Source organism: Sorex araneus, chromosome 6, assembly GCF_027595985.1.
Source record: "Sorex araneus isolate mSorAra2 chromosome 6, mSorAra2.pri, whole genome shotgun sequence".
Classification (NCBI taxonomy): domain Eukaryota; kingdom Metazoa; phylum Chordata; class Mammalia; order Eulipotyphla; family Soricidae; genus Sorex; species Sorex araneus.
Window position 1 is genome coordinate 100,161,698 of NC_073307.1, and position 12,536 is coordinate 100,174,233.

Here is a 12,536-nt window from a genome sequence, read left to right on the forward strand (position 1 = left end):
GGGTGGTGCGGGGTCAGCACCTGCTCACTCAACCCAGGGGTGCCTTCTTCTCGTCCCTCCTTTATCTGTGTAGTTCCGATACAAACGGCGAGTGTATGCTCAGAACCTCATTGATGATAAGCAGTTTGCGAAGCTCCACACCAAGGTAAGGAAAGAGCTGTGGAGAGGCCCCCTGGGGGCTTTCTGGGCCAGTGTCCCCCATCCTGGTCTTGGCTGGGTCTTATGAGGTTCAAATGTCTCTCAGAAGTTCCCTTCTGGAGAGCCACCCCTGCGTTGCTGCCCACTGGGGCTGGCCATTATCCTCCCAACTTTGTTTGTCTTTGGTCCTCTTGGCAGAGACCAGGAGGGGTATTGGGGTGGCTGGCGAGCTGGGTGCAGATCCCTGGCAACATGGTCGAGAAGTGGGGGTCTGTGAAGGCCCAGTGAGGTCAGGCTCTTGCTGACCTTCTGGTAGAACCTGGCTTGTGAGGAATTAGTGCTGGCAGGGGAGACATGTGGGTCATGTGTAGACCAGCGGACAGGCTTCTAATCTGATGGTTGTAGGAGGGCTGGGGGGAAGGGCAGAATAAAGGAGCCTGACACTTCTGTGGCCATAGATGTCCCCTATTCACTCCTGGAGGGACTCTGGTGTTGTTCGGAGGAGGAGAAGGCCGAGTCCAACGGAAGTCATTCCCAGCTGGCCTGAACCAGCCTGTCTGGTGTGAGACCCAGTCTCTAGGCAGGAGTCTGGGTCTGTGATGCTGGGCAGTCTCTACTGGGGACTGACCCCCTAAAGCCTACAGGGGTGTAATGCTATTTCTGGAAGCGCTTCCTGGCAGACTCCTGAGTTCCACTCAGGTTCTCAGGACATTTAATGGATAGTCTCTGGAACCCATGGTCCAGCCACAGTGTCCCCACTGTGACTCTGAGGCTCTGTGACTTCTGTGCGTGGTTGTCACTGGGCCCTCTCTGGCTGTTACCCCAAGGTCCTGCCAGGACACCGGTGACACTGGTGATCTGGATGCCAGCTCTCCACCTTAACCCTGTATACCTGCAGTCTGCACAAGGTCCCTGCCCTCTGTTCCGGTCCCCTTCTTTCTGCTCACTGCCTGACCCACTGCAGAGGCCGCCTGCAGTGGCACGGCTCTGTGGTGCCCCTCCTGCCTGTGTGTGTTCAGTGGCCCTGTGAGACTGCCCCGTGCCCCTGGCTTTGTGCTCCTGGCTTCCACAGCACTTGAGGCTCCTGAGGCTTTTGCTGAGTCCATAAATGCATGGCTTGGAAGGAACAAGACAAGTGTGTTGAGGATGGGCAAGGGTCTCACATGAGGAGTCTTCTTGGGGGCCAGAGAGTGACACTTTTGCCTAGGAAGAGGGGGATGTCACGGTGCTACTAGACTGGGGCACCAGGGCCTGAGGGCAGGAGCAGTCACTGTGATGGGGGTTGGGGGCCTTGGGTGGAGGGAAGGGCTTTAGCCTGCAAGTGTTCAGTCGACTGGAATGGGACTTTGCAGTGTGGGCTGTATGTGTGATGGTCACATAGAGGCCCCCAGGTAGCCTGAGGCAGTGGTCCAGGAGGTGATGTTGGACTGATCCTGCTCGGCCCTTCCAGGCAAACCTGAAGAAGTTTATGGACTACATCCAGCTGCACAGCACAGATAAGGTGGCCCGCCTGCTGGACAAGGGGCTGGACCCCAATTTTCACGATCCCGACTCAGGAGGTAAGCTAAGAGCTGGAAGGGACAGGGCCATGGAGCGACCAGGGCCATAACCTTCATCTGTCCCTGAACTCAGAGTGTCCCCTGAGTCTTGCGGCCCAGCTGGACCATACCACAGACCTGCTGAAGGTGCTGCGTAATGGCGGGGCTCACCTGGACTTCCGCACCCGCGATGGGCTCACAGCTGTGCACTGTGCCACCCGCCAGAGAAACGCAGCCGCCCTGACGGTCAGCGGAGGGGCGTGGGCGGGCTCAGGGGGCGGGGTGTGTGGCCAGAGAACGGGGCGGGGCAGGCTGGGAATGTGGGTGGGGCATGAGATGTTAGGGTCTTGGGGAGTGGGGTGGGGCGTGGGTAGAGACAGGGCCCAGTGTGTGGGGGAGTGACCAGAATGCGATGGGGCTGGGATGCAGGCAGGGTGGGGTCGGGGAGTGGGTGGGCCTGGGGAGTCCCTGGGCTGGGATGTGGCAGGCCTGGCCCACGTGGGTGCTGAGGTCTCTTACCCACAGACTCTGCTGGACCTGGGCGCCTCGCCAGACTACAAGGACAGCCGCGGCCTGACACCCCTGTACCACAGCGCCCTGGGGGGCGGTGACGCCCTCTGCTGTGAGCTGCTGCTCCATGATCATGCGCAGCTGGGGACCACCGATGAGAACGGGTGGCAGGAGATCCACCAGGTGGGCGGGAGTGGGAGGGCCTGAGGTGCGAGGGTGCGGGCAGAGGCGTCTGCCGGTCCCACAGCCCCCTCCGCCCCCAGGCCTGCCGCTTTGGGCACGTGCAGCACCTGGAGCACCTGCTGTTCTACGGGGCTGACATGGGCGCCCAGAATGCATCGGGGAACACGGCCCTGCACATCTGCGCCCTCTACAACCAGGTGTGGCCCGGGACCCTCCATGCTGGGCAGAGGGCTGTGCCCTTCCTGTAAGCAAGTGGTAAAGGACTGGGCGGGACCGCAGGCTGGCCTGCCCTCCTCTCCCAGGGCACTGCCTGTGTGAGTGAGTGAGTGGGCGAGTGCCCTGTGCGGGGCACTGACCCCTCCAGGGGTGAGTGCCCTGGTGCGGGTTGCCGACCCTACCAGCACTATCCCTCACAGGAGAGCTGTGCACGCGTGCTGCTTTTCCGTGGGGCCAGCAAGGATGTACGGAACTACAACAGCCAGACGGCCTTCCAGGTGTGCAGGGACAGGGCATGAAATGACCCCTGGGGGTACGCTGGTCACTGGGACCTAGTCCCTCCCACCTGGGTCTGCCCCTTTGAATGGGCGCGGGGCGGGCCTTGTAGGTAACCCCACAGCCCCTCCTGGACAGAGCAGTCTCGGCTTGGTTCTGCAGGGGGAACAGGCATGGCCAGGCCAAGCAGAGGAAGGTTCTGAGGCCAGGTAGGGCCAGGAACGGCCCTTCACTCGGAAGGGGTCCCAGAAGGGGTTTTCTCTGACTGGATCTGCTCCTGGCTCCAGGGTGAACAGGCAGGGTTTCTCTGTGGCCTGAAGCCTGTGGAGGAGGTGAAGGGGCCACGTCAGAAGGTTGGGGCCACAGGAGGAGATGTGGGGTATGTAGGCACATGGCCCAGAGGCTAAGTGAGGAGAGGTGACCTGGGAGGCTTCATGGAGTAGGGTAGGGTGGCCAGGCCTTCACAGACTGGATGTGCTCTGAGTCTCATCCCTGGCAGACTAGGGCATTACAATGGTCAGGGCAGGGCCCAAGCCTGTGTCCCAAATGGGGAAGAAACAGGTAAGGAGCCACAGGGGCCACTGACCCCCTGCCCCCACCCCTAGGTGGCAATCATTGCAGGGAACTTCGAGCTGGCAGAGGTCATCAAGACCCACAAGGACTCTGATGTTGGTGAGTTCTGCCCATGCCCTGGGTGCGTTCGTGGAGGGGCTTGGGCACTCACCAGGATACTCCACACCCCATGTCTCCCTCCACCTCTCCCAGCTGTTCTCTTTGGCCCATGGCCCAGTGGCGGCCCCTGCAGGGACAGGGAATGTTCCAAGGAGGGGTCCTGGCAAGGGTCAGCGTCAAGTGTGTGTTTGGCGTTGGACATTGGTTGGAGTGGGGCTAGTTTATATCCCCTCTGGGGTGGGAGTGGGCTTAGGTTGGGGGTCACTATGCATTTCCCACTTATCAGTGGTGGGTGTGGTCTGCACCTGCCCTTGAGAACCTGCCATCCATCCCCTTGCTGGGAGGCCAGGCCTCCCTGCCTTTGGTACCCTTTGTGGAGCCAGGCATCTACGTGGGGCAGTTTTCTGGACCAAGTTCCTGGGTTCCCCTTTGGCCCCAAGTCCAGTGTGCCCTGATTTATTTTGTCACTCTGAGCTCCATGCTCATGGCCACTCCTGGTGGTGCTTAGGACACCCCTGTGGTACCAGGATTTGGGGCCAGCTGTGTGCAAGGCAAATGCCTGAATCCACATTGGAACAGCTTGTCCTGGATGGCCGATGTCTGTTTCCTTGTTCTAAGCGGAAGCTGTGGACAGGGTAGGGGAGATTTTGGCCTGTGGCTCAAGCTAGTGTTAAATTCATCTTAAAGGATCTTCGTCTGTCTAGGGCTCTTTGAGCTGACCTCCCTGCAGGAAGGTGGCTTCTGAGTCCTGTGGCTCAGGCTAGGTGTGTGTGTGGAGGGGGGCATGGGGTGTGTGCCGCACGGGATGCACAGCATGTGTCACGTGGGGGGTGTCATATGGGCTGTGTGGGAGTGGGGGGTATGTGGCACACAGGTCTGTGGTGTGTGGAGTGTGTGGTATATGGCTCACGGAGCATGTGGCACCTCTGGGTGGAGTGAGTTATAGGGCAGATAGCAGTGCCTAGGCTGGGAGGGGTGGTGGGTGGGGCAGGCTACCTGGATTCTGTCTGGGAGTCTAGCAAGTGAGCGTGGGCCTGGTAAGAAGGAGGGCTCGGTCATGTAAGGTTGTGTCCTGGTAGGGGTCCAGAGTTCAGATCCGTGGAGCGGGCATTCTGCTATGCTGATTAGGCCTCTGTGCCCAGCGTCTGGGAGGAAAGTAGATCTGTCTGCATTTCAGTCCCATCCTCCCAACCTGTGGTTGGGATTTGACTCTGTGCTCTGAACTCTGGCCAGGTGGGCTGGAGGGAGGGTTTGTTTATCCCTCAGCTGCCTCTCATGTCTGCAGTATGCCCTGCGCACTCAACTCTGGGGTCACTCCGTAACAGGCTGGCTGGCCTAGTGCATGGAACTCGGGCCTTGCTGAACTGAGGTCCAGGTGGTTTCTGTGCCTGTCTGGCCCTTTGCAGACACTGGCTGGCGGTTCTGTGACCCACTCAGGTGTTAGTGTACACAAGGGTTACATCTTAAACAGGATTCATGATTCAGAAGACATGGCCATGTTGTCTGAGCCACAGACAGTATATTTGTGGATGTTCACCTTTCACCTATTGTCCAGGTCTGTCCTCTCTGTGGCTGACCACGAGTCCATTTTCACACTCTGGGAAACTGAGCCCCAGAGAGGTGACTGTCTCTGTCCCTACACATTGAGTCCAGGCACTTGTGACAGCTGAGTGGATTCCGGAGAGTCTGGGATGATGGACCCTGTCACCCCTGGGGACAGACACCTCTGAGCCTCTGCAGCCCTCTCCCCCACTTGGACAGACACCTCTGCTCCACCTCGCTACCCTGCCCTCCTGGGTATACTTACGCTTCCTTCTCCTGGGCCTGCCGGGGCACGGTGCCCTGGGGAAGAGCTTTTCCTACTGTGCCTCTGAGTCCCACACTCTGGTTAAATGTGGATTCTGACTCAGCAGGTCAGGGTGGCACCTGAGACTCAGCTCCCAAGTGGGGTTTGTGTGTGCAGCCCACACTTCCCCGCACGGGGTCTAGAGCAGGGCTTTGAACAAGGCCTCGCAGGCCAGATCCAGCCCACAGTTGCCCTTTCTAGCTTGATCCTTCGTAATAGAGGGTTGGGGTCGGAGAGAGTACACAGGTTAAAGCAGTTGCCTTGAAGGTGGCTGTGGCCCAGCACTCACTTATTCTCCAGCACCAGCAGGTGTGGCCCAGAACAGAAACTGAATCAGACTTACTGTCATCCGTAATTAAATTCAACACATAAAATCTAGAATTTTAGAATAATTCAATAGCGTTTATTTCATTCACTAACTCTATTGACCCCCAAAGAAGCCTGCACATGAGGCTCCCCCAGTCCTGCTGCCATCACCATGCTTTCTGTCTGGGTTTGCTGCCCTGGGTTCCTTCCTTCCTTCCTTCCTTCCTTCCTTCCTTCCTTCCTTCCTTCCTTCCTTCCTTCCTTCCTTCCTTCCTTCCTTCCTTCCTTCCTTCCTTCCTTCCTTCCTTTCTTTCTTCCTTTCTTTCCCTTTTGGGTCACACTCACTGATACTCAGGAGTGTGAGTATTACTCCTGGCTCTATACTCAGGAACTGCTCCTGGCGATGCTTGGGGAACCATATGGAATGCCAGGGATCAAACTCGGGTCAGCCGCATGCCAGGCAAATACCCTCCCTGTTGTACTATTGCTCTGGCCTTGCCCTGGGTATGTTTCTTTGCCAAGGTATGTGGCCTTGGTTTTCCCTTCACTGCACAGCTTCTTCTGTGGTGGCTCAGCTATCACTCGGGCCCCTTTCCATGATGACAGTCTTACCATAAGTACAGATGTGTGCACACACACATCTGGTGATGATGGTGTGTTTCTACCTTGAGGTCACTGTGGAAGGTGAGGTGAGCATGTGTGTATCTGTCCTTGCCTGAGTACCTGTTTTCAGTGGCTTTGGGCATCATTGATCACGTGGCTGCTCTGTTTACCTTTCTGAGGAAGTTCCCAGCTGTTTCACACCGTTTTGCATTCCCACCAGCAATGTGTTAGCTCCATCCTCCCAATACTTGTCAGGATCTCTGTCTTGGATTCTGGTCGGTATAAAGTGGTATCTCCTGGTAATGCTTGTGGCTTGCGTTTTCCTGACGGCTCACAAGGTTGAGCATCTTCTCATGGTTTCATTGGCCATTTGCATTTCTTCTTTGGAGAAATGTCAAGTCCCTTGCTCATTTCTTAATTGCTTATAGAATAAGTTAGGAAGTATTCCCTCCTGTATTTTTGGAAGAGCTTGAGTAGGGATTGCTGTTAATTTTCTTGAAATGTTTGGTAGACTTGGCCTGGGGCTGTGGCTTGAGAGGCAGACACGAATATGAGGCTCCTCCCCAGCCCTGCATGTCCTCCACTACTCTCAAAACTGCTAGGGATGACCTTCAGTGACAAAGATGGTGGTGTATTCTGGCAGTGGTGGTGTGAGATGCAGCACTATTTTTTGCTAGGAGATTTGATACTGACAAGTCTCTTGTATGTTAAGATTTATTTATGTTACCTTCAGTTTTGTTTATGTCTTTGACTCTGTTTTGGGAAATTTGTGTCTTTTCTAGAATTTTTTAAGTCTCATTAGTTTATCCCATTTGTTGTCATACATTTGTTCAGGGTATAATCTTATATTTCTCTTTTATTCTGTAAGAAGCCCCACATTTAATTTCTTTTCTTCCCCTTGCTCTCTCTTTATTTTTTAAATTTATTATTATTATTATTATTATTATTATTATTATTATTGCTTTTTGGGTCACACCCAGCGATGCACAGGGGTTACTCATGGCTCATGCACCAGTAATTACTCCTGGCGGTGCTCAGGGGACCATATGGGATGCTGGGAATCGAACTCGGGTTCACTGCATGCATGCAAGGCAAACGCCCTACCAGCTTTGCTATGCTCCAGCACTCTTTCTTTAAATTGTAATTAATTCTGGGGCTTAGGGGCCACATCCAATGCAGTGCATTGTGCTCAGGGGTCACTCCTGGTGGTGCTAAAAGAGAGTGTGTGGAGTTGGGGGTTGAATTGGGGTTGGCAGTGCTTGGGGGACCACAGGGGATGCCGTGGATTGAACCCAGGTTGGCTGTGTCCAAGGCAAATGCTCTACTTGCTATATTATTGTCTGGCCACCAACATATTGGGATTTTATTTTTATGCCTCCACCAATGGAATTCAGGCCACATACGTGTGGCACTGTGCTCTACCACTGAGCTGTACCACCCAGCCCAGGGTTATTGGTTTTAAAAAAAGAAAACCACTGTATGGGGTGCGTCCTTGCTCAGGCAGCCCGAGGGTCCCTCCTGGTGATTCTTAGCCCTGTGGTGCTGGCCTGAGAGTTGAGGGCTCAGCCAGAGGGAGCTGCTGGGTCACACATGGTAGCACCATGTTGGGGCTGGGTGGGGCAGGACTTCAGGTATGCCAGGCATCAGACCTCTTCAAACTATCTCCCTGGCAATTGAAGGTCTGTAGTTTTATCTTTCTATCATCTATCTATCTCTTTATTATTTGTGGGCCACGGTTATCTCAGGGGCTACTTCAAGTGTAATGCTTTAGAGATTACGTTTCAGAGGTTTTTTTTTTTTTTTTTTTTTTTGCTTTTTTGGGTCACACCTGGCGATGCACAGGGGTTACTCCTGGTTCTGCACTCAGGAATTACCCCTGGCAGTGCTCAGGGGACCATATGGGATGCTGGGGATCGAACCCAGGTCGGCCGCGTGCAAGGCAAACGCCCTACCCGCTGTGCTATCGCTCCAGCCCTGTGTCAGAGTTTTTCTCTGCCCTGGCTGATCCATCTTTAACATGTGTTTATAGCTACAGTTCTCTCCACCTTTTTTTAGTTCAGTTTTATTTAATTATTTTGGCTTAAGTACAGCATCTTACCTGCTGTACTACCTCCCCCTTCCCCCCCTCCCTTTTTTTTTTTTTTTGTTTGTGGGCTACACTGGCAGTGTTCAGGTTAATCCTGATTCCACACTTAGAAATTACTCCCGTGCTTGGGGCACCATGTGGGATGCCGGGCATTGAACCTGGGTCAACCCATTTTAGTATGTTGTTGTTTTCATTTGTCTCAAAACTACTTTCTAGTTTCCTTGTTTTTGTTCTCACACCTTGGTGGTTTAAGAGTAGGTTGTTTGGGCCGGAGCGATAGCACAGCGGGTAGGGCGTTTGCCTTGCATGCGGCCGACCCGGGTTCGATCCCCGGCATCCCATATGGTCCCCCAAGCACCGCCAGGAGTAACTCCTGAGTGCAAAGCCAGGAGTAACCCCTGAGCATCGCTGGGTGTGACCCAAAAAGCCAAAAAAAAAAAAAAAAAAAAAAGAAAGTGAAATAAATATAAATTTATAAAAAAAAAAAAAAGAGTAGGTTGTTTGATTTTCATGTATTTGTGAATTTTCCACATTTCCTCTGTTCTTTTATTTTGACCCCTTATTTATTTTATTTTATCTTTATAATGTTGTTAACAATGTTTGATTACATTTAATATTCGAACACCAATCTCATCACCATTACAGCTTCCTACCACCATATTTCAGATATTTCCATCCCGAGCCCCAACCCCTGCCTCCCAAAGCAGAACTGAAATAATTTACTTTGTATTGTTTGTTATGAATAATCCACTAAAAATGACCCAAGAAAGGTTTATTAGAGGAAAGTGGGTGAAGATTGTTGTATTTCACCCAGGAGCCATTAAGCCTTTCTATAAGAGATTACTAACATGTTGTTAAAGGATTTGAGACTTGTGTGCTTATATATACATAAAAATATGTTTCCCCCTAGATTGGTCGCCTTCTACTTTAAACACTCAAATGTGGTATGCTACTCTTGGAATCTTAGTGGTGTAAAGTACGAGATGTTGCGCGGCTGCAAATGCGGCCTTGCAGTCCAGAAATAGCTTCACTCCTGGGTGAGGCTCCAACCCGAGTGTGTGGAGAGCGACTGTGAGCACTGTGATGATTGAGTTCTGGAGGTTTTCAGCTGCTGGGGCTGGCTCCTAGGGGCAGGGAGGGCCTCACCCGCCCCCCTCCATGGTGCCCTGAAGGAAATAGCCTGGGGCCCAGCGGCATGGTTATGGTGACTGGTTTTATGCTCTCTTCCAAGAGAGTTATAATGAGTCTCTGGATCATGGCCATTGATGAGATTGTCTGGCACCAGTCAGAGGTGGCTTGTGGGCGTGACTGCCAAGTTGCCAGAAACAGGGGGAGGTCACCCATTCTTGGTTCCGTTGAACCTGGAGTTTTCAACCACAAGTCCTGCATACCTGAGTTTGCTGAGGATTCCCTCTGGGTGAGGCTCGGCCTGAGCATGTGGAGAGTGGTCATGAGCATGGCAGCGGTTGAGTTCTGGAGGTTTTTGGCTGCTGGGGCTGGCTCCTTGGGGCGGGGCAGGGAACTCGCCCGCCCCCCCCCCCCCCGGGTTGCCCTGAATTTTTCCTCTGTTCTTAATTCCTGGCTTCGTTCCATTCTGACTAAAGAAGAGACTGTTTCAGCTTCTGTAAATGTTGTGAGAGCTGCTCTGTGGCATAGCATAGTCTCTCCTTGATGCTGTGCCACATCTCCAGGGGATACTGTGGTGCTGCTCCTGTTTGTGTATGTTTGTATGTATAGACCTAGACTTGCTAGGTCCGAAATCCAGATGTGTGCCGTCCTCTCTGGTCTATTCCTGACGGTGGGGCTGAAGCTTTCTCGACTGCAGCGGACCCTTTACTTCACTCCTGTGCCAGAATTGGTTTCCTATTTCTGGCGCTTTGTTGTTGAGTATATGTTATTCTTAGCTTTACTCAATGAATTGATACCAACATATCAAGTCCTTTTCTTTCTATTGCCACATTTTAAAGTATATTTTCTCTGATTGATACTAGTATAACTGCTCAGGTCCTGGGGATGTGGCTCACACAGGCATTCTAGGCCCTGGTGGCAGTCCCAGCAATGCTGCTGGGTGTAGCACTCACAATAAAAAAGTTACTTTGTTACTTAGCTCTCTTCTGGTTACTGTTTACATAGAATATCTTTCTGTATCTCCCTATTTTTGTGGTTCTTGTTTAGGGTTAAATCCAGTGATGCTCAGAAGCTATTCTAGGTTCTTGTTCAGGATTCTGGGTGGTGCTAGGGGCACTGGCTATGCCAGGGATGGACTCCAGACCTCCTGCAAGCAAAGTGTGCACTCAGACACTGACCTCTCTCTCCAGCCCTGTCCTTGTATTTTATTATTTTTTGATGGAGAATACATCCGGCTTACTCCTGGCTATGCATCCAGGGATCAGTCTTAGAAGGACTCAGGGAACCATATAGGGTGTTGGGTATTGAACCCGAGTTGAGTAATTGCCTCTCACTGTATGATTTCTCCAGCGCTATGTGTTTCAAATCTACTCTCATCTCTGGAGCTACAGTGAGATTTTGTAATATAGTTGGATTGTGATGTTGGCACATGGTGACACTCTTTGCTTTTCCAAATAAAGTTTTATTGGAACTCCACCATACTCATTTGTTTATCTGTTGTTTGTGGCAGCTTTCCTGCTACAGAGGCAGTGTTGAATTGCTGCAGCAGAGATTATGTGGCTTGCAAAATCTTAAATATAAAAGAAACAAAAGCTTTTTTTTTTCTCTTGGTGCTGGGGATGTAAACCAAGGCCTCATACTTGTGCTTTTGTTTTTGCTTTCGGGTCACACCCATTGATGCTCAAGAATTACTCTTGGCTCTGGACTCAGGAATTACTCCTGGTGGAGCTCAGGGGACCATATGGACTGCCTGTAATCGAACCCAGGTTGGCTGAATGCAAGGCAAATGTCCTACCTGCTATACTATTGCTCTGGCTCTGCCCTCATACATGTGAAGAAAGTGCTCTACCACTGGGCCGCATTCCCTGTAGTTAGTATCTGGTGTCTATAAAAATTACATAATAGATTCCCATCAGCTTACAATACCAGGGAAATTCATAAATATAGTATAGCCTCCCGGCTTACATATGCGTGTGGTCACTGCACCAAGCACCAACAGTCCCAGTGCCACACACTAGCCGAAGGGTCCCACTGCCCTTCCCTCTACTCCTCCTCCCCCTGGTAACTACTGCAGTGTTTCAAGAGTTGTTTTTGTTGGGTTTTGCAAACTCATTTGCTTGGGTTATTTATATTCCACATATGAGCACAACCATCCGGTAATTGTCTTTCATATCCTGCCTTTTCTCCTGTTGTGGGCCACACCCAATGATTCTCAGGGGACCCTTGGGTGCTGGGGATGGAGCCCTGGCTTCCTGCATGCACAGCCCACACTCAGCCCTTTGAGCATCTCCTGACCCCTGGCTTCAGGCACCTCCATCTGAGTCCCACAGTGGGCAGAAGCCGCACACTGGGATTCTTTATGACAGTCTCAGCTCTGGGGTGTCTGTATTCCAGGTCTCAGTTCCAGCCAGCCAGATGGCAGTGGTGAGGTTTGTGTTCTGCTAGTGGCAGTTCCAGGAATGGATCTGATGGGAGGTGTAGGTGTCTGCCCCAGATGCTAGAGATGAAGGCACCTTGTGGTCAGCCTTGGTCATGGGGTGCCCACTATTCCTGGTGGGCCTGGCTAGAGACTGCTCCTGGGACAGGATTTGACTTTTAAAATCTAGAAAGCCCAGTCTAGTAGGACATGTTGGTTGCCCTGTCTGCTGCCCGAGTCTTACCTTTTCCCCTCCCCCCAGTACCATTTAGGGAAACCCCCAGTTATGCGAAGCGGCGGCGGCTAGCTGGCCCCAGTGGCCTGGCCTCCCCTCGGCCTCTGCAGCGCTCAGCCAGTGACATCAACCTGAAAGGTGAGGTGCAGCCGGCAGCCTCCCCAGGACCCACGCTGCGAAGCCTTCCCCACCAGCTCCTGCTCCAGAGGCTGCAGGAAGAGAAGGATCGGGACCGGGACAGTGACCACAATGATCTCGGGGGCCTTGTCGTACGCTGGGGTAGTCAGAGCAGGATCAGGTAGGTGGAACTGGGGGGCACCCACACCCAGACCCAAGCCAGCGGGAGCCAGATCGGGAGAGGCGGGTGAGGCCTGTGCTTCTGA

At 52.8% G+C, this 12,536-nt stretch overlaps 1 protein-coding gene across 3 annotated transcripts in view; it reads left to right on the forward strand.

Moving 5' to 3' along the window:
- SHANK3 (SH3 and multiple ankyrin repeat domains 3) overlaps nucleotides 1–12,536 on the forward strand; it is a 46,636-nt gene that overhangs the window by 1,417 nt on the left and 32,683 nt on the right. For all 3 annotated transcript variants that reach the window (XM_055141886.1, XM_055141888.1, XM_055141887.1), the window contains exons 3-10: nucleotides 74–145; nucleotides 1,589–1,697; nucleotides 1,771–1,922; nucleotides 2,202–2,369; nucleotides 2,450–2,566; nucleotides 2,786–2,863; nucleotides 3,467–3,533; nucleotides 12,181–12,451. In XM_055141886.1, the coding sequence (XP_054997861.1) occupies nucleotides 74–145; nucleotides 1,589–1,697; nucleotides 1,771–1,922; nucleotides 2,202–2,369; nucleotides 2,450–2,566; nucleotides 2,786–2,863; nucleotides 3,467–3,533; nucleotides 12,181–12,451 (1,034 nt within the window). The remainder of the gene's footprint in view (nucleotides 1–73; nucleotides 146–1,588; nucleotides 1,698–1,770; nucleotides 1,923–2,201; nucleotides 2,370–2,449; nucleotides 2,567–2,785; nucleotides 2,864–3,466; nucleotides 3,534–12,180; nucleotides 12,452–12,536) is intronic.